The sequence below is a fragment of the Leucoraja erinacea genome, chromosome 23 (genome assembly GCF_028641065.1).
Source record: "Leucoraja erinacea ecotype New England chromosome 23, Leri_hhj_1, whole genome shotgun sequence".
NCBI lineage: Eukaryota > Metazoa > Chordata > Chondrichthyes > Rajiformes > Rajidae > Leucoraja > Leucoraja erinaceus.
In genome coordinates, this window is record NC_073399.1 from 19,068,536 (window position 1) to 19,090,724 (window position 22,189).

At 46.2% G+C, this 22,189-nt stretch overlaps 1 protein-coding gene across 1 annotated transcript in view; it reads right to left on the bottom strand.

Annotated features, from left to right (window-relative positions):
- The window catches only part of unc13d (unc-13 homolog D (C. elegans)), an 81,945-nt gene that overhangs the window by 35,118 nt on the left and 24,638 nt on the right, over positions 1–22,189 (bottom strand). Inside the window, exons 5-20 of the mRNA XM_055654016.1 lie at positions 21,826–21,892; positions 19,402–19,600; positions 18,247–18,291; positions 17,222–17,290; positions 14,485–14,563; positions 13,445–13,552; positions 13,148–13,243; positions 11,834–11,937; positions 10,989–11,112; positions 10,119–10,243; positions 8,229–8,319; positions 5,185–5,241; positions 3,474–3,571; positions 2,924–2,975; positions 779–909; positions 75–195 (exon numbers count right to left, since the gene is read on the bottom strand). Of these exons, the coding sequence (XP_055509991.1) occupies positions 75–195; positions 779–909; positions 2,924–2,975; positions 3,474–3,571; positions 5,185–5,241; positions 8,229–8,319; positions 10,119–10,243; positions 10,989–11,112; positions 11,834–11,937; positions 13,148–13,243; positions 13,445–13,552; positions 14,485–14,563; positions 17,222–17,290; positions 18,247–18,291; positions 19,402–19,600; positions 21,826–21,892 (1,566 nt within the window). The remainder of the gene's footprint in view (positions 1–74; positions 196–778; positions 910–2,923; positions 2,976–3,473; positions 3,572–5,184; positions 5,242–8,228; positions 8,320–10,118; positions 10,244–10,988; positions 11,113–11,833; positions 11,938–13,147; positions 13,244–13,444; positions 13,553–14,484; positions 14,564–17,221; positions 17,291–18,246; positions 18,292–19,401; positions 19,601–21,825; positions 21,893–22,189) is intronic.

Here is a 22,189-nt window from a genome sequence, read left to right on the forward strand (position 1 = left end):
CGTGTCTTAAATGTTTTACAGAAGTGATGGTGATTGAGTGAAGCATGCAGAACACAGTGACCAGGCTGTCATACCTGATCTTTCTGCACAGCTCGCTGGACCATCTCCACTGTGTTGTTGTACACCATCTGTAACCACTTTGGTAAAGAATCACTGAACCATTTGTAGAAGTCACTAAGTGCAAGCGAACCTTCACTGAAACACAGAGAGAAGCAGGTGGTTACACACTCAGCTGAAATATAGAGACTCCAAGAACATTTCTTTAGGTCTCCAATTGGGAAATGTGAGAGATACGATTGTTAAAGTGAATACATCATTTCATAGTGGAAGCACAGTGACTATTGTCTGCCACTCGCATGGCCCTGGAACCCCGGATTTTATTGTTATTTTTCTCTTTAGATGCGACTGTTCCTGACAAGCTCAGCATTTATTATCTATCGCTGTTGCCTTGAATACAACCGATGTGTTCTGAGGCTACACAGTGAGGTTATACAGGAGACTGGCAGAGGACAAGTGTCAGACGCATGCTGTGAGTACAGGCTTATTGTTAGCACACTGTTGGTACACTTCTTGACTGCAAGTATGTGAACATACACAGAGTGTACAGAACATAGACTGTGTGAGTGCATTACATGGGTACACAAACCAAATGATACATCACATGATAAATAGATCTGACTTTCTGACGAGCCACTCAAGTTATCTATCACTCGAGGCACCCTCAGTGAATGATGTTCTGGGGACCCACTGTGCGAGAGTACGTCTTGGATGGACTTACTTTGGTAATAAGTAAATTTGTTGGTGCAGCAGCAGCCTGATGTTCTGGTATAACTGGTAGAGACTCTCAACAACCTCCTTCGACCTGCCGCCTCCAGTACTTATCACTTGTTCCTGCAGATCCTCTGCCACCTGAAGATAAACAAAATACATGAAAAGAAAAATCACTCATCTCCCAAAGTGCACCAATGCTCCTCCAGTTTGTGTTGATCCACTGATGACATATAGCCTCCAAAATCTCCTCCACAGAGTAAGTGATCACCAGCAAACTGAGATAAAATGTCAGCAATCCACCTACGTCACTACACACTGACTGGCGCATGCCGGCCCTTATTTCAGATCTAGGCTTCCACAGATAACTATCCGGGGCCACTACTCTAGAGAATTTTGTTCCTCCTTCTTGGATAAGAATGCTGGGATTAGACACCAGTCCATCAAAGACCAGCCATCTGACCATAGACAGGAATTAAAAACATTGGTCCATGCAACACCAAACTGGAATCACAAAGCATCCCAACCCGAAACATCGCTGTCCATTTCCTTCCATAGATGTTGTCTGACCCATTGAGTTCCCCAGCATTTTGTTTTTTTGACCAAACTGGAGTGTTTGTTCTGAGAACAGAAAGAGCCCATTCCCTCCATCAAGCCTGTTCCAACATCAATCTTAATATTGACTGCATTTATCCATTTAACCTTTAATGTTCCATTTTAACAGAAGTACTGCCAAGGAAGCAGAAGACCATAAATGTTACAGTGTCTTTACATATTTCCAAGATTGAGTTCTTTGGTCAAAAGCAGAGTCAAGGGTATGGGAAACAAACGGGAAAGTAGAGCCATGGCTAAGGAATCAACTAAGATCCCAGTGAACAGGGTGAAGGTTTTAAGGGTGTTGTACTTTGTGAGGAAGCTCAGCCCAGGGTCCTGACTTGGCTACTCCCATGTTCTTGTTCGCGGGAGTAACTATAAATCACAGAAGCAGCATCTCTGGCTCTTGAGAAACGTAACCAAAGTTCAATTGTGGAAATGTTCCAGCCAGAACTGGTGCTTGCATGTACACTGCAGGACTGGGGAAAGTGAGATCTGAGCCAGGCAGCCCCCAGCGTGGAAGGTGAATGTGCCAGGTGCATGAAGCAGTCACGGGCAGCATCTCCGCACACACAGGACCAACAGCCCAGGAGGTCACAGTGGAACACAGACAGCCAACACATCCATCCCAGGATAAATCATACAAACAAAACTCAATACATTGCTACCTACTCAAATATAGGCCTTAACCTGTGCAGTTAAAAACTATCAGTTGTAATTAAAATAGTCTCATATTTAAGGAGTCTATTCCAAAACTCATTTCACCAATTTATTCCAATCTCAAATAATAAACAGTGAATTCATTAAAAACGGATAAAAATGATAACATGACAACAATGCCACTTCTTCCCCTTTGCTCCACCTATTGTAATTTGAGTTTGGCGATTGTATTATGCGTGGTATATCTGATCTGTTTGGGTATCATGCAAAACAAAGCTTTTCACTGTCCCGCTCTATACGTGACAATGATGAGCCTAAACCTAAATTGTTAGTACTTCCAATAGTTAACACTATTGAACAATAATTTTTAAGATTATCGATAATGATCAGCAATTAATAATACCGACAATTTGACACGGAAAAGTAGCTTGTTCCAAGTCATTTTGAAGGATTACCAATGCAAAGCATAAATTAATCTGAACTAGTTAATTCACAAATTCGAGTGAACCTTAGAAATTGTTGATGGACACAAAATGCTGGAGCATCTCAGCGGGACAGGCAGCATCTCTGGAGAAAAGGAATGGGAGACCTCCAGAGATGCTGCCTGTCCCGCTGAGTTGCTCCAGCATTTTGTGTGTATATCTTTGGTGTAAACCAGCATCTGCAGTTCCTTCCTACACACTTAGACATGGTTATTTACCACACATGGAGTGGCTGGTAATCCTACAGTCCCTCAAGGTTGGGAAGGTTGTGAATGTTGAAGGGTGAAAAGTTCGTTTGGTGCCATTGGTAAATATTCTGATCCCATGTTCCTTGATTTGGACATTATCATGAATGCATATAATCTTATTTAGCAGCAGGAAGGTTGGGCAGATATTGACAGCATTAAATTAATTCTTACCAATTTCTGGATCAGCAGATAAGTGACATTGAATAGATTGACTTTGACGGTGCTGTGAAAAAATAATACCACCAATCAGCAGAACTGAAGCATCAGAACACAATAAAAAACAAAGAAGGGTCCCGACCCAAAACATTGCCTGTCCATTCCCTCCAGAGATGCTGGGAGACATTGAGTTACTCCAGCCCTTCATGTTTTGGCTCAAGATTCCAGCATCTGCAATTCCTTGTGTCTCCACAAAGCTGCTTTAACTTCCAGTCACAATTCCCATTTAGTTTTCATTGGAGAGCACCAAAGTGTTGATGACGTACAGAAGATGGCACTGATAGTAGTAGAGAAAATAGACCTATAAAATTCTGGCTATAATTCTGTCCACTACCTACGGCAGCGGGCTCTCGGAACACACTCTCTCGGGATAACTAGAGTTAAATTGCTTGGTGCTAACTAGACTCTGGTGGGCCAAAGGGACACCTAGATAACTAGATAACTAGAGTTAGATTGCTTGGTGCTTTATAATTCACACGTGTGATTGAGTATACACAGGACCTACCCTGTGAAAATCTTTGCTCGTTTTTTCCGGTCACTTGTAAGGCCAGTGTTCAGCTGATCGATGAGTAGCACCAGTGATTTCATATTCTCTTCCTCAGACTGCAAGCAAATTCTCATTTGTAATGAAACATTTATAAATTAATCAATACTGAGAAACCAAAGTAGAACTAGATTTAAGTTCAAATGGATATAAGGCATGGTTTTACCATTTGGCTTCGAGCTAAAGATAGGATGTGACTGAATTAGAGACCAAAGTTCAAGATATTTTGCGAATGCATGCTCCTGAATTATGAGAATGAAAAGTCAGCCAAGGGACCCAACTCCTGACCCAGTGGTCACAGATGGAGGATGTGTGGAAAAAACATCCCACATCATTGGGACATCTGCTGACCCTCACTGTCCCACCTGTCACATGAAAATGGGTGGGAGCCCAAAGGGAATTTGATAATTAAAACATTACTTCAAACTTCAACTTGGTCTCTGTCATCAGTGCCTCTTGCCTTTGCAGCTGTGATCTGGAAAACAAGCAACCTGGAAAAGAGCCAATTTTCAATGAGTTGTGGACATAGGAGAGACAGCGATGGGCAGAAGGAATCTACAGTGTCTGAGGGTCTAGCGTGTGAGTGTACACACCATCAACAAGGGAGATGGGTAATCTTGCTCAATGTGTATGTACACACACACATAATGGTGAGGATGTGTAACAAAGCCGGGATTTGCTGGAGTACTGCAGAGGGAATGTTGCCCCATTTATAACCAGGCAGTCCCTGCCTTGGTACAGTGTAGACCAAAGCCTTACTCCATATTTATTCACATCGAATGATTGGTGGGGCATTCATTGTAGCGTTGCTCTCCAACTTTGACATAAAATGGGGACCAGTTTCTCTTTCCATGAATGTTACCTTTTTAAAAAATATCAAAATAAACTTCATTCAGAATGAAAAGAATTATGTACAAAACACAAACTGTGCAAAATTCCTCCAACATTCTCCACGGCTAAACATACATTCGTTAACATTATATATGGCAGAGTTCCCAAAAACCATAATTACACCTGGCACCCTTGCCACTCACGTGCCCGTGCCCCCCCCCCCCCGGAGTGATATCCCTTCCCTTGTTTTTTTTTTTTTTTTTTTTTTTTTTTTTTTTTTTTTTTTTTTTTTTAAAAGATGAGAATAAGAAAAAGAGGTTAGATAGTAAAGGATAGAAAAATGTGAAATATATAGTGTGTGAAGAAAGAAAACGAGTAAATGAAGAAAGTTGAGAGAGAAAATAGTGAAAAGAAAAGGAGATCATTATTTATAGTCTTGACCAACCCTCGTCCAGTCCTGAAACAGTTATTTTTTACAATTGTGTTGCACTTCCCTTGTTTGAGGGGCGTCTCCACCACACCCTGTGCCCCAATATGCAGCAGCAGGAGGACCCTAGTCTGTGGTCCTCCCCCACAGAGCCTTGGCGTTGGCTGCACCAAGCTTCAGTACGTCCCTTGACCAGCTGAGTTAAGTGTTTATTTGTTTCTCTACATCACACCATTGACCACCAGGATTCAGCAGAGCCTGGGACTGACACCAACAAAATAGGAGCATGAATTGAGACAAGGAGCTATATCGTCCATCACTGACTTTGAGACAATTGCTGGAATGTAAAGCACAAAGAACACCAGTTGCCGACATCCTCCACCCAATGTAAACAGCACTGTAAACCTTCTGTACCTTTATCATGGGCTCCAGCAGCTGTTTCTGGGCATGGTACCACTCCACAGTGCCGGCCTGTAACAGAGAAGGAAGAATATTTGACCCAAGATACACATAATCAATCCCATTCCAGCCCCTTCACTGCACAATCCTCAGAGCCATTCCCCACACAACAGTCACTGCACAATCCAGTTGTTGCAAGGTGTATTTTAAGGCATGGCCTTTGACATTAGCCTGACGTGGAACAAATAAATGACAGGTTTGTTAAGGCCAGTTATAGGATCATAAAGTTTATAGCACAGAAATATAACCTTCGGCCCACCATGTCAATGCTGACAACTTTTCCCATCTTACTAGGGCAGTATCCATCTAAGCCGTGCTTATTACGTGTCCATCTAAACATTGCAGTGACTGTATCTGACTCCAACACCACCTCTGGCAACAAGTTCCAGATATCAACCACTCCCGGTGTAAGAAAAAAAATTCCCTTCAGATCCCCTTTAATAATCCTCTGTATCACCTTAAATCGATGTCCTCTTGTGCTTAATACCCCTGCCATGGGAAGAAGATTATGATTCTCTATTCTATCTATGTCTCATAGTTTATTCATCTCTTTGAAAGGACTTCTCAGCAGCCATCATTTCAGGGCAAACAATTAGTCTTTCCAAGGAAAAAAGATCATGAAAGAAAGCTTGCGGGGAATATAAAAACAGACTGTAAAAGCTTCTTTAGATATGTAAATAGGAAAAGATCAGTGAAGACAAATGTAGGTCCCTTACAATCAGAGACAGGTGAATTTGTAATGAAAAACAAGGAAATGGCAGAACAGTTAAATGAGTACTTTAAGGGCACCTCATATTTTGCTTGGGTAGCTTACACCCCAACAGTATGAACATTGACTTCTTTAACTTCAAATAGCCCTTGCTTTTGCACTCTCTCCATCCCCTCCCCCTTCCCAGTTCTCCCACCAGTCTTTCTGTCTCTGACTACATTCTACCTGTCCCACCCACTCCCCTGACATCAGTCTGAAGAAGGGTCTCTCCACAGATGCTGCCTGTCCCGCAGAGTTACTCCAGCATTTTGTGTCTACAAACGAGTACTTTGGTTCTGTCTTCACTAAGGAAGACACAAACAATCTCCCAGAAATACGAGGGGATTGAGGATTGAGTGGGAGGGAGGGAGGAACTGAAGGGAATCCGCATTAGTCAGGAAATGGTGTTAGGTAAACTGTTGGGACTGAAGTCAGATAAATCCCCAGGGCCTGATGGTCTGCATCCCAGAGTACTCAAGGAGGTGGCTCTAGAAATCGTGGATGCATTGGTGATCATTTTCCAATGTTCGCTCGACTCCAGATCCGTTCCTGTGAACTGGAGGGTAGCCAATGTAACTCCACTTTTTAAGAAAGGAGGGAGAGAGAAACGGGGGAATTATAGACCAGTTAGCCTAACATCGGTAGTGGGGAAGATGCTCGAGTCGATTATTAAAGATGTTATAGCGACGCATTTGGAAAGTAGTCACAGGATCGGTCAAAGTCAGTATGGATTTATGAAGGGGAAATCATACTTGACTAATCTTCTGGAATTTTTTGAGGATGTAACAAGTAGACTGGATACTGGGAGAGCCAGTGGATGTGGTGTATCTGGACTTTCAAAAAGCCTTTGACAAGGTCCCACACAAGAGCAAAATTAGAGCACATGCTAGGTACACAAAAAAGCTGGAGAAACTCAGCGGGTGCAGCAGCATCTATGGAGCGAAGGAAATAGGCAACGTTTCGGGCCGAAACCCCACTTAGAGCACATGGTATTGGGGGTAGGGTTTTGACTTGGATAGAGAACTGCTTGACTGACAGGGAGCAAAGAGTAAGAATTAACGGGTCCTTTTCAGAATGGCAGGCTGTGACTGGTGGGGTGCCACAAGGCTCGGTGCTGGGACCCCAGTTATTTATAATGTATATTAAGGATTTAGAAAAGGGAATTAAATGTAACATCTCCGAGTTTGCAGATGACACAAAGCTGGGTGGCAGTGTGAGCTGCGAGGAGGATGCTATGAGGCGGCAGGGTGACTTGGATACGTTGGGTGAGTGGGCAGCTGCATGGCAGATGCAGTATAATGTGGATAAATGTGAGGTTATCCACTTTGGTGGCAAGAACAGGAAGGCAGATTATTATCTGAATGGTGTTAGATTAGGAAAAGGGGAGGTGCAACGAGACCTGGGTGATCTTGTGCATCAGTCACTGAAAGTAAGCAAGCAGGTACAGCAGGCAGTGAAGAAAGCTAATGGCATTTTGGCGTTCATTGCGAGAGGATTTGAGTTTAGGAGCAAGGAGGTCCTACTGCAGTTGCACAGTGCCATGGTGAGACCACACCTGGAGTAGTGTGTGCAATTTTGGTCTCCTAATTTGAGGAAGGACATTATTTCTATTGAGGGAGTGCAGCGTAGGTTCACCAGGTTAATTCCAGGGATGGCGGGACTGACATATGATCAAAGAATGGGTCAACTGGGCTTATATTCACTGGAATTTAGGATGAGAGGATATCATAGTAGAAACATGTAAAATTCTTAAAGAATTAGACAGGCTAGATGCAGGAAAAATGGTCCTGATGTTGGGGGAGCAGAACCAGGGGTAACAGTTTAAGAATAAGGGGTAGGACATTTAGGACTGAGATGAGAAAAAACATCTTCACCCAGAGAGTTGTGAATCTGTGGAATTCTCTGCCACAGAAGGCAGTGGAGGCTGTATGGCTTCAAGAGAGAATTAGATTTAACTCCTTGGGCTAATGGAATCAAGGGATATGGGGGAAAAGCAGGAATGGGGTACTGATTTTAGATGATCAGCCATGATGATATTGAATGACGGTGCTGGCTCGAAAGGCCGAATGGCCTAGTCCTGCACCTATTTTTCAATGTTTTCTATGTTTTTCGCCACAACCTCCGAAGGCAATCATGCCATTAGCCTTCTCCACCACACAGTCGACATGTGTTGACAATGTCAGGGAACTAGTGGGCTTGACTCCGAGGTTCCTTATTAGCAGCGATCGTTATTTCTTTTTGTGAACAGTACCGTTACAGCATCAACGATTCTGTCATGGAGATCAGGAACTGATGAACAAAGTTTGTTGAAAGCTTTCATCTTATAGATTTGCACCAGTACCCTGTGACAGAAGGGGAAAGTGCAGTGAGTGAGATTAGTGGGACATAACACCCAAACAGGAGTAACATGGGGCAAAAACTGTTCACACATTCACTCCCACACTATCACCCACCCCAAACCCCCACAGCCCATCCACATCGGAAATCCCCCACTGTCAATGCACACGTCCCAATGCAAGTCACCAATCACAAACATTGACTACTGCAGCGCATTTCCCACATTTATTCCACATACACATGATGTTATTATGAACACTAACCCCCCGTTTATGCTGTTCCCACAGACCATGCTCACTCTTGACATTTCATGAACACTATCTGAAAAAACATTCAGAGGAATATTCCAAGATAGACAGATATAATTAAACATCACGCTTTTATTTACTATTTGGTAAGTTTGTGTCAGCTGCTTCTGAAATGGGGAAAAAGCAGCAATGGCTGCCTCGCCAACAGTCTGTCTGTCCCTTTTTTCGTTGTTGTTTTTTTAGTATGTGTTAAATGTATGTTTTTAGTGTTCTTTAGCTTTGTTTTATGTGTTGAGTGGGGGAGGGGGTTGGGGGAAAATTTTTCTAATCTCTTACCTCGACGGAGATGCGATTTTTTTTTTTTCCCGTATCGTATCTCCGTCCGCACTGCGGCCTAACATCGAGGAGTTGGCGGCCTCTGCTGGAGACCGACCGGGAGCTCCACCGCGGATGCCTGCGGACTTAACATCGTGGAGCCCGCGATCCCTTTGCCAGAGGTCGACCTCTGAGCTCTACTGCGAGTGCCTGATGACTTTAACATCGCGGAGCCCGGGGTTTCTGCCCAAGGACCGACTTTGAGAACTCCAAGCTGCAGGAGCTTTGATCGCCCCGACGCGGGAGCTTCGATCCCCTGACGGATGGTTCGACTGCTCCGACCGCGGGAGAATAAAGAGGAAGTAGATTGGACTTTTTTGCCTTCCATCCCAGTGAGGAATGTGGGGAATCCACTGTGGTGGATGTTTATGTTAATTTTTATGTAGTTGTATGTCTTGTTGCTTTTTTTTTCATATGGCTGTTCTAGTAATTCGCATATCACTGTACCTTAATTAGTTCATGTGACAATAAAAGACCTTTGAAACCTTTGAAACATTGGGCAGCACGGTGGCGCAGCGTTGGAGTTGCTGCCTTGTAGTGCCAGAGACCGGGGTTCGATCCTGACTACAGGTGCCGTCTTTATGAAGTTTGCACGTTCTCCCAATGACCAAATTACCATCTTTTGCCCCATGTTACTCCTGTTCACATGACTATAAGGCAATTCGCATATCACTGCATCTTAATTGGTACACGTGACAATAAAAGACCTTTGAAACCTTTGGTGCAGGGTCTGAGATTTAAGCAAGAAGCAGTTCCACCAATTCATGGGAAGGGCAAAGGAAAGTGAGGGGAGCAGTGCACCAGATGCACCGGCTCTTCTATCACTGGGTCAGTGCTTTTGTTGATGTTGCCTACACAGGCTTTGGTGCGCAACGCTTTAAATACAATCCCACCGGGAATGAGATGCAGCAGCTTCTGCTATCCACATACGGCCGGCATCGATACTTTGAGAGCTGGGGCAGTGTTGCAGAAGGGATTAGGCACTGGGGCAGCATTGCACGGGGCTCCATGTACAGCTGTACACAGATGGAGGAGCCATAAGGCAGTGCATGTGTCTGTATTATGGTTAGCTCTCGGGTGGATGCACTGCTATAGTTTCTTATGAAATGTCGAGGAAATGTCCTTGTCTGTTGTAAAGGATCCAAGCGCAGGCAGAGGATTAACTTCAGATAATGACAAACCTGAGCAGGGACAGCTGGTGATCAATCGATTTGGGATCAGAGATCGGAAAAACTTCCCTGTACTTCTGGATGAGAGAGATTCCGTAATCCAGGAATGATGTGAAAGACTCTGCCAATTCATCTTGCTGTGACAGAAACATAATCCATGAGATTAACATAAAGGTAGTGAGAACATTCACGACAATTATGTCAAAGTACACAATTTATTCATTAGTGAAATATTGCACCACAGAGTTCGCAATCTGTCCATGTATCGAAACTCCTGGGTCTCAGTGGACGAGGAATTTACAGTTTATTAGAAGTTGGTTAGCGTGTGGTAATTGAATCTAGACTCTATCTAGCAGTGTGAGTCAGTAACAATCAGTGCAGGTTCAGTTCTGGTCAGGTGCAAAGTATAGGGCGGTACAGTGGCGCAGCGGTAGAGTTGCTGCCTTACAGCGCCAGAGACTCTGGTTCGATCCTGACCTCTGTCTGTGTGGAGTTTGCACTTTTCTCCCACATCCCAACTGTGGCTCTATAAAATTGCCCCTCATGTGAAGAGAGTGGATGAAAAAGTGGGATAACATAGAACTAGTGTGAACAGGTGATCAAAGGTTGGTGTGGACTTGCTGGGCCAAAGGGCCGTATTCCCAAGCAGAATCCTTTAATCAAGTCTCTCCCTGTGGACAACACCAGTGTGTAACCCACAGCCTGCCCCGTGTATTGCCACAGTGTGTACCCTAATACATCACTGTATACTCAGTGTGTACCCTACGCCCCTTCACTGTGTACACTCGATGTGTACCCTACGCCCCCTCACTATGTACACTAGTGCGTGCCCTGCACCCTCCGTGTTGGTCACTGGGACCCCCCCCGCCCGGAGTCACCTACCGCCTGTTGCTTGAGGGTGACCTGTGCCAGTCCCCACTGGTACTCGATGCTGGTCAGGTGCTGGAGGAGACAGATGTAGCTGACTTCCACACACCGGTACAGCTTGCTGTAGGCCAGCCACTTCCTGCGGTGAACAACACACAGCACCAGGATCAGAGGGTCACCAGCAGCTGACTGTACAATAAACTCCCTTCACATGGGTAATATCTGGGTGTTACCCTGCACTCCACCCCCACCCCCCACCACATGCCCCACCCCCAATCCCCACCCCCATCCCCAGCACCCCATCCCTGGTCCCTGCACCCCCACCCCATCCCCCCCACCCCCCACCCCCCACCCCACTCCCCCCCCACCCCCACCCACACCCCACCCCCACTCCCCACCCCCGCTCCTCACCCCCGCTCCTAGCACATGCCCCACCCCACTCCCTGCACCCCACTCCCACTCCCCACCCCCCACCTCCACCCCCGCTCCTAGCACATGCCCCACCCCCACTCCCTGCACCCCCCCCCCGCTCCCCACCCCCACTCCCCACCCCCCGCTCCCCCCCGCTCCTAGGACATGCCCCACCCCCACTCCCTGCACCCCACCCCCGCTCAGCCCAAATCCCTGGTTCCAACGTCTCCATCTTCCCCAGATGTCGAGGGAGATCAGACATGAAGAATGGCCAGTTGAGCAAAGACATCATAGCCGGTCAGAACCAAACGTCTGTTCCTCAGCAAGGCAGAAGAAGAACACTAGATGTCAAATAGAGTTCCCCCCACCCCACTCCCCAGGATGGCGTGGTGCCACCAGAACCTACTTTGCCAGCCTCCATATTCTTAGCACTACTACCAGGTACTCACGCCATGTCCTGGTGGAAGGGTGAAAGATCATTCTGCGTGGCATGAAGAGACAGTATGGTGGAGGCTGGTGCACTGAGCTCCACTTCCCCATGGACATCCCCGGACTGTGGGTTAAGCAAGGAACAGGCAGTTAGTTACACCCAATGGCCATCCATCAGCAATACAACTGGCGATATTCCCAAAGTGTAGGCTTCGGTTCGGTGCACCTTTTCCAGTTTAACATCCAGGGAAAATGCCAGATCACAAGTGGGATGAGAATAAAAGACAAGCTGCTCGAGGAACCCGGCAGCTCGAGCAGCATTTGTGGAGGGAATTGTCAACAAATTCGGGTTATGACCTTCTGGACTGAGAATGGAGAGGGAATCTGGCCAGAACTGAGGGGAAGAGTTGAGACAGAGGTTGGTAGGTGAGAAGTGAACCAAGGAGTGGTTGATGAAGTCAAGTGGGGGTGGGGGTGGAATTAAAGACTGGATGTGGATAAGCAGGGACACAAAGGCTACTAGTGATGCAATCTGATGGGTAAAAAAAAGGTGGTAACAGGAACCATAACGGGAGAGATGAAGGGTGAGGAAATCAGAAGCCGGTGGTTGAGTGTGTGAGTGTGTGTGTGTGAGTGTGTGAGTGTAGGTGAATGGAACAAGGAGGGAGAGTAAAGGGGACTAAAGTGGGAGTTGTGTGGCTGAGAGGAAACAAAAATGGGAGGATCATAGGTGGATCGGACAAAGAAAGGTGATCACAGGAGGAAATGAAACCTGAATTTGTACAATTCAATGTCCATCCCATTGGGGGGGTTAGAGTGGCACACGTTCTCTGCTGCTGCAAAACCAGGGCCTCCGGTCACTCTGGGGGGGGGGGGGGGGGGGAAGCCCCCCTCCCTCCCACTCTGGGTCACCATGATGTGTTGTGCTTCCCATGGTATCCCTATTTCCTACTTAGCTTTGAGATACAGCAGGGAGATAGGCCCTTCAGCCCACAAAGTCCACGCCGCCCAACGATCACCCCGTACACTTACACTATCCTACACACTAGTGACAATTTGCAATTAAGTAAGTAAGTTTATTGGTCAAGTATTCACATACAAGGGATTTGCCTTGGTGCTCCGCCCACAAGTAACAACCATTTTACCGAAGACAATCTGTACTCCAAGATCCCTCTGTCCCACAACACTCCCCTCTCTCCTTCCCCCTTTGATCCCTCCTCCCCTCTCTGACCCACCCTTCCCTCTCATGTCCACTCTCTGAACCACACTCACCTCTCTGACCCACCCTCCCCTCTCACCTCCCCTCCCTGACCCACACTCCCGACAATTTGTACCTGTTTCTTCAGCAGTTTCTCAAACTGCACGAACTGCTGCAACAGGCCACGATGAATTCGGAAAACGGGCTCTCGTTTGCTCAGGGTGGTGTCCCTCTGTGAAGAGAAACACAGTGTAAATCTCGCAGCAATCCCTGGTGTAGAGGACACTTGCACTCCGAGCTTCCCCCTCCACCGTCCCATTGGAATGTGTATGAACCCCACTGGCGGGATGGTGTAGAGGGCAGCGGGGGAGCTCCCATTCTGAGTGAGAACCATTGCCTCCGACTCAGCGTTTGTGCGTGACCTGGTCCATACCTCTTCGTGGATAAGTTTCAGATGCAGGTGACACTTTCCTCGGTCAGGGTAGGTCTCAGTGCAGGGCTCCAGAGGGTACCATTTATCTTCAGGAGTGTAGGGCAAGTCCTGCAAAACATGCAACCAAACCTAAGAGAGCGCAGGGGAACCAAAGACCACTCCAAACGTCAAAGCCTCAGCATCAGCACATTCCGTACCCATCACCCTCCTGTGAGCTCAGCCTCTCCTCCACAGTAACTCCCTTCCCCCCTCAGCCCTAATCCTTGGCGATGGCAGCACGGCATTGAATGGCCACTTTCTGAAGGATGTCTCCATTTCCAAATGAGGTGTTAAAATTGAGACGCAGCTGCAAAGAATCCATGGCATAACTGGGCAGCACTGTGGCACAGCGGTAGAGTTACTGCGTTACAGCGCCAGAGGCACGGTTTCGATCCTGACTACGGGAGCTTGTCTTGTACATTCTCCGTGTGTGTGTGGGTTTACCCCTGGGTGCCCCAGTTTCCTCCTACACTTCAAAAACCTATAGGTTTGTAGGTTAATTGGGCGGTAAAAAAATGTTAAAATTGTCTCTAGTGTGTAGGATAGTGTCAGTGTGCGGGGATGGCTGGTTGGCACCAACTCGGCGGGCCGAAGGGCCTGTTTCCGTGCTGTATTTCTAAGCTAAGCTCTAAACTAAAGCACAACAGTAACAACAGTACAGTACACCATCCATCTCCTCAAACTGGCACTCCCTCCAAGACCAGAATATTGTAGCTGTCGTGTGCACCATCTCTGCAACATTACCTTCCAAATCTCTCATCGGTAACCAGCGTGAGCAGGTAGGAACATCACCTGCAGGACCCAAGCCATCCGGACAGGACATACATTGCCGTTCCTTCGCTAAAAATCCTATAATTCCTATCTAAACACACTGGGAGTGGCCTCACCACGTGGGCTGGAGCACTTCAAGAAGGTGTTACTCCTCTCACTTTTGAGGCCAATAAGGGACTGCAAATAAACTCTGGACTTGACATCAGTTGGACAGAGGACAGATGTCTCACCTGCAGTTTAACCACCAAATTTCCCAGAAAATCATCCTGTTCGTTCTTTCGAGCTGCCTTCTTCACATCTTTGAACAGCCTGTAACATGATTCATGGTTGGCTTCAGACAGGATGAACTATCAGACATTGAGCAATCAGTTGTGTCAAACACCATCTCTCAGTTCAGCATCAACTGAACTGTATTCAGTATCAGTATCCACTGTTCCCACCTGCTCAGCATGTTACGCTCAGCGTTCAGTATCAGTAGGAATGGCCAAGGCAGAAACACATACACAAGGTGCTGGAGTAACAGGTCAGGCGGCATCTCTGGAGGCACGGTTCAGATCGGGGTACTTCTTCAGAATATAGGGAATCTTCAGCCAGCATATGAAGAGTAGTTTAAATTGAGTTTGATCAATTTAGGGAATCTTTGTTCGGAGTAGATCAGAGTCATAGAGCATGGAAACAGACCCTTCGGCCCAACGCATCCATGCCAACCAAGATGTCCAACTAAGGTAGTCCCGTGTGTCGCATTGGCCCACAACCCTCTAAACCTTTCCTACCCGTGTACCTGTTCAGGTGTTTTTTAAATGTTGTTGTATCTGCCTCAACCACATCCCGTGGCAGCTCGTTCCATATACATACCACTCTCTAACCTATTCATGTTCTCCAAAGATGTGGCCTGTCCCGCTGAGTTACTCCAGCATTTTTTTTATTTTTTTTTTTAAGTGAATCAATAATCCAGTTCCTTTCTCCGGAGATGCAGGTCGGCTTACTGAATGTTTCCCCCATTTTACGTTCTCATTTCAGATCTCCAGCATCTGCAGTGTTTTGCTGCTCAAGAGTTTTGACAAAGTTCCACATGGTCAAGAAAATAAACCCCTCGGGAGCAAAGGAAGAGAGGTATAGTGGATCCACACTTAGCTCAGTTACGGGAAGTGAAGGATAATGGTTGAAAGGTGTTTTAGTGACTGGAATGCTTTGCCAGTGGTGTTTCACCAGACACAGCACCGTCTCCTTGCCCCTGTAATGCATGTTAATTATTTTGACATCGCAGATGATATAAACATTGGCCATATGGTTGAATTTGAGAAGGAAAGCTTTGTCTGCAGGGAGACATCAAGGATCTATTCAGCTGGGCAGAAAATTGGCAAATGGAATTTACTCCAGAGAAGAATGAGGCAATTCATTTGGGAAAAGCAACAAGGCAAGATGCGGATAACATGTAGTGCAGAAGATCAGAGGAGGGCAAGTCTATAAATATTTTAAAACAAAAAGATGGATTAATAAGATGCTTACAAATATATATATATTAAAAATAAAAACATACAAATTCACACAACACAGGTTATTATATCACAGCTTGAGCACTGCTTATGGCTCTGGTCGCCCTAATATGGGAAAGATGTGTTTAAGAAGGAACTGCAGATGCTGGAAAATCGAAGGTAGACAAAAGTGCTGGTGAAACTCAGCGGGTGCAGCAGCATCTATGGAGCGAAGGAAATAGGCAACGTTTCTGGCCGAAACCCTTAAGGGTTTCGGCCAGAAACGTTGCCTATTTCCTTCGCTCCATAGATGCTGCTGCACCAGCCGAGTTTCTCCAGCACTTTTGTTTACCATGGGAAAGATGTGGTTGCCCTGGAGAGGATGCAGAGTTTTATTTCCATTTGCATTGAACCTCTGTTGGCTCTCAGACCATCTCCACCGATCACATTCCCCCACTTATCAACATGTAAGCACCTCCCTCTCACATAACCATTGACACCACCCACCCACGACCAGCCCTCCCACCTGCACACATGCAGTGGCCAATGAGCCTACTGGCCCGCTTGTCTTTGTGAAGTGTGAGGAAACCAGAGCAGTACATAAAAACCAACGCGGTCTCGGGGAGAACTTGCACAGTGCACACAGAGAGTACTCACGCATGAACTGGGGTCACCGTGGCACAGGAGCTCTCGGCAATACCCTTGTATCGTCCATTGAATTGGCTGGGAATCAAATCCCATTACCAGCGCAGTCGACAAGTGTCTCACCACGGTTCAAAGATTGGACAGTTGTTACTGTGTGGATAGGTTGGATAAACTGGGGCTGTTTTTCATGGAATGGGGGCCTGCTGGCAATCTTATTTAAGATGCATACAATTGCATAAATTGGAAGGATCTATTTTGTTTAGCAGAGGGATCACAAACCAGGAGGCAGAGGATGAAAATTGTTCCTCCCAGAGGGTGGTAGGGTTTGGAGTTCACTACCTGAAATGATGGGGGAGGGGGGGGGGGGGGGGGGGGGGGAGGGGGGGGGGGGAGGGGGGGGGGGGGGGGGGGGGGGGGGGGGAAGAGACCCTCATCACATTTAACTGGTAATGGGATCTAATCTACTCGACCCATGACCTGTTAGGGTGTGGACCAGTGCTGAAAGGTGAATTCGGCTCTCTAGCCTTTGTTCGACCAGCACAGATATGATGGGATGAATGGACTCCTTCTAACTTGGACATTTTCTGCCAGACTTCAATTTTATTTCCAGTCCAGAAAATGGGGGCAGTTGTTATGTTCTAAAAGCACTGAACCCAAGGATGCCTGTTATGAGACTCAGTGGAAGATGAGATGCGTCTACAATCAGGTTTGAACATCAAAGAAGTTTTTGTTGCAAAGGTGGGGTCGGAATAAGATTCTGGCTGTTCCGTATGTATCAGTCTCTTCACCACCCCACAAGCCCTTCTGTCTCAACAACTCATGTACAAAGCAGAGTGACTGCCATTACCTCTTCAGCCCATGGATCCCGTGGATCTCAGCCAGTCGGATATTCACAGACTCCTCGTCATCCAGGTCCCTGAAAAACCATGAGAACATTATACACAGAGGAATCTGTCCAAGGGCCTTGAAAACCAGGTTATCCATTACAGTAACAGGCTAGTTACACATGGCACAGCCAAGGGGGGGGGGGGGGGGGGGGGGGGGGGGGGGGGCGATACTGAGGGGGGGGGGGGGGGGGGGGGGGGGGGGGGGGGGGGGGGGGGGGGGGCGATTGAGGGAACTCTCTGGAGCAGGAGCTGAGGAGGCTCCCCATGGGTGTTGCTGAGGGAGCTCCCTTGCGGGGGGGGGGGGGGGGGGGGGGGGGCATTAATGAGGGACCTCCCTTGCGGGGGGGGGCATTGCTGAAAGTAGACCCCATGGGTGGTGTCGAGGAAGCTCCCCTGGGGGACCATTCCTGAGGGTGCACACTTGGTCCGCCACTGAGCGAGATCCCCGCTGGACCAGTGCCGAGGGAGCTACGATCATCATGTTTTATCTCCCCTTACTCACAAAATCTCCTCCCAGATTCCATCCCTCACATACTCACGAGGGGCAGCTCACAGCAGCCAGTTAACCGACCGACCCGTACGTCTTTAGGCTGTGGGAGGAAATGGGAGGATCTACAGGGAGAACGTGCAAACTCCACACAGACAGCACCCACGGTCAGGAAGGAACCCAGGATACTGTAGCTGTGAATCAGAGACTCTCCTCTCTACACCACTGTGCTGCGCTTCAACCCTTTGGTGTTCATCACAAACACATCAACCTTGGTGCAGTGCTGCACCAGAACTCTGCAGTGAACCCGCACAAAACAAACATAGGCCTAATCTTGAGGACATCAGATAGCCTTGTACCTCGCCAAAAACTGATAGAAACTAAAGCCACTGGATTTGTGGAGTCCATCAGACTGTATCATGGGACGAAAGCCGGCTACAGAGGGTTCCAAAGGCAGGATAAGTAACACTTTCCGAGCTTTGCGATCAGAATACTCACCACATTTCTATGTACAGTTCAGTATGATGGACATCCTTGACTTTCCTAAAAACAAAACAATGTAGTTGTTACTGCAGCAACTGACAATGAAGTTAGCGATAGAAATCATTCTCATCAATTTGTCGGAGGCACCGTGACCACTGGAGACATGCCAGCTCCATTCACTGCCAACAAAGTGAACCTTCCATCTCTTTGCAAAAGGAATAATTTGGCCAATGTCCACATTTTAACAGAGCCCAGAATTACACAATTATCCTTTGCTGTGCCCTCTCTCATTGTCATTCCAACTCTTCAATTGATGATAGCAGCAACAATTATGTATGCTGATGGAGCTACACCTAGAAACAAGTTGTTCGCTCAGACATCATCCAGCTTTGGATACAAGTTTGTCATTGGCTCGCCGCTCTTGGGGAGTGGAGTGGCTGAGGAACTACTGAACATGAGCTGCTGCAGTTGGCCGCAGCCATGCCAGCATCAGAAAGATATAAAATCAACCAGGGATCCAGCTTCCCATCACCATACAACACAGAGTGTGGAGAGCGGTGGAGGAGGGAACACAGGCAAAAGTATAAAATATTCAGCATTATAGCAATAATAATTATATTAATAATAACAACAATATTAGTAATATTAATAATATTGTTTTGATATTATATTAATATTATACTATATTATACTAATATACCATACAATAATATAGATTATAATGATATACTCCATTATGCTATAGATTAATATATCATCTTATAATTTAAATTAATATTTTGATATCAATGATATTAATAATATTTTGGCAATAATGATCATTATTCAGCATTATAAAATATTCAAATCATCATCATGCCACACCAGAGTGTGGAGAGTGGGCAGGGGTGGAGAGGACACAGGCAGCATTAAAACAGCTGCCTGGTCTTCTACAGGGGAAACGTGCACAGATTAACACCTGGAAATACTGAACTGAGACATTGACCCTCAAGTAGATGAAGGAAATCAAATCAAAATAACTAAACTTTTGGAGAAAAATAAAAGAAGTCCAAGAGTAATCCCTAGAAGACCACCAACACAGAGAGACAGGAGAGGGAGCGTGACCTCTGAGCTGCCAGGCCCAGCTCTATGACAGAGTGATGAGAATAAAGTGGTATCATCGATACTTACAGGAGGAAGGTTTCATTCCAAATGGGGTTCAGGGTCTGCCTCTTGACCTCTGTTTTCTGAATTCGATCCTGAGGGATTGCCTCCTTCATCATGGCTTTCTGTCGCCTCCTGGGCAGGGGGCTGTTCGATCTCTGGGCCTCCTCTTCTTGATGTTCTTCCGATGACATCAGCCCCAGCAAACAGTAGGGGTCACTGAAGCCTGGAGAAGAGGGGCAACAGGAGCGGCTGGATCAGAAGAAGCTGAGCACATTTTGATACAACATGAAGCAGGCACAGCAATGTCCATGGGGAACCTCTGACCTCTATCCAAATCCGCTGCCCAGCATATACACACCTCTCACACACCACCGGTGGCAGAACTTCTTGCCAAGCCAGTAACTCTCACCAGTACTAGCTGGACAATACCTCGTAAGAAAGGGTCACCTGATGATTATGAAATACCTTTAGTTTAGTTTTGTTTAGTTTATTGTCACGTGTACTGAGGTACAGTGAAAAGCTTCTGTTGCATGCTAACCCGTCAGCGGAAAGACAACACATGATTACAATCGAGCCACAGTGTACAGTTACATGATAAAGGGAATAACATGAATAACAGGCAATTTTAACATTGTTGATATTAATTCTGCCTGGTAATGAGAATTCTCCCCCTTTGTCTAGGTATGTTACAAAATCAAAATACCCGAATCGTCGATGAGAAAATGCCCCCAGAAGTCCGTGTAATTCCTTTTGGTGCTGTTTACAGAGAGACAGGAGAGGGAGCGTGATTTTTGAGCTGCTGTTGCAAGCGAAAACAGAGTGAGCCTAGTAAAGTGGTATCATCGAAAATCGCAGAAAGACCCCATTCCAAATGGGGTTCAGGGTCTGCCTCTGGCCTTGTATTCTGAATTATAGTGAGGGATGCCTCTTCAACCCGGACCTCTCGCAGCCCCCTGGTTTTATAAAGCAAACAATTAAAGGTATGTACCTTATTTTTACATTAAAAGGGGCTTCTTAAGAACCCTGTATATAAAGTTTTCTATAGCGAATAGTTCATTTTGGGCTCTTGATATCCCGCAGTATTTTTAGGCTATTTAAAAATGTTAATCATTTATTAAGAAATGGATAGATGTTTAGATCTAGTAATTGAAGTTTGAAATTAGCTACAATTGGGTAACTAACTAATTATATGCTTTAATTTCAGGTCCTCCAAGTAAGATTATTTTATATTTGTGGCAGAATGGTTGCAATCTATGTAACTGAAACCAGTACTAGCTGGACAATTTTTACCTCGTAAGAAAGGGTCACTGATGAATATGAAATATCTTTAGTTTAGTTTAGTTTAGTCCATTGTCACGTCAATAGGGGTACAAGATGAAAAGCTTCTGTTGCATGCTAACCCATCAGCGGAAAGATTACTTGAGATGATGACAATGAAGCCACAGTGTTAAGTTTATTGTTAAAGGGAATAACATGGGATAAATTGCAATTTTGATTTTTTAAATCTCAAAATTTTGTAACATTGCTACTTTGTCAGGCGTCATTAGGACTTCACACTTGCCACTGTCTCCCACATCAGTCTCCCTGTGGTTGAGGTTCCAATGAATATCCCCTCAGCTTTCCTCTCCCTGTATGTCGATCCTTCACCACACGGTGTTGGTATTAGATAAGGGAGGGCGGTTTTAGTTTTTGGACAATGCCATCCTGCCCATATCACTTACAACCAAGGTAACAATCCCCCTCCCATTCTCCCCCTCTCTTCCCAGTTTCCCTGTGCCCCATCAGGTGCACACTGATTTTTTCCCACTATCTCAATGGTTTGTTCTGACCCAAAATGTCACTTAAACATTCCCTCCACAGATGCAGCCTGACATGCGGAGTTACTCCAGCACTTTGTGTTTTCCTCAAGATTCCAGTATTTGCAGTTCCTTCTGTCTCCAATGTTTTTGTGATAGCTTCTATTTCTAGTTCCTCACAATTGCTATTCTCCATTTATAAGCCCCAGCATCCTAGCTGTTCTGCCAGATCACTTTCTCAACTTGCCCGGCACTGTCAGAGATCTGAGCACAAATCAGCCTGATCCCTCTGTTCCTGCTCCTCATATGGAATGGGACGTTCAACTTTATTTCTTCACTCCTCCTACTAAAATCAACCACTTTGCAGATCTCCCCAGTGAATGTCTGTTGCTCCCCAGTCAATCCAAGCAGCTTCATTAAGTTGATGATCACTATTTCCCCTCACTGCCTGCCACACCAGTACATAACCAGTATCCCTTACTGGACTACATTTACAGACATCCTTTGGCTCCTGCTACACTCCTCACTGATCTTTTTGACCTGGTTTAGTTTAAACACTAACACGTCAGCCCAATAGCTCTTCCTCGCCCATGGTACAGCGGCCTGGAGCTTCTACTGGAATTCTGACCGCTTATTGGAACAGAATACTCACCAGTGGCATCCTTCCCAATAATCCCTTTGGCTTCCTTTACTGTCAGCTTCAGATAGGGGGAGGGTGGCTGTGGGAGAGATGCAGAGAACAGGAGAAGATCAGCGTAAATGTCCTGGAAAACAACATTCACACTTTATGGAATAGACCCCAGGGAGTGCAGAGAGACTGAGGGAAGAGTGGGATTAGGATACAGAGAGTGGTGGGGAGTGCGATTAGGGTCCAGGGAGTGAAGGAGACTGAGATTAGGATTCAAGGAGTAACGGAAAAATTGGGATTTTGGTCAATGAAGTGAAGGGAGAGTGAGATTATGGTACAGAGAGGGAGGGGAGAGTAAGATTAGGTCCAGGCACCAAGGTAGACTTGG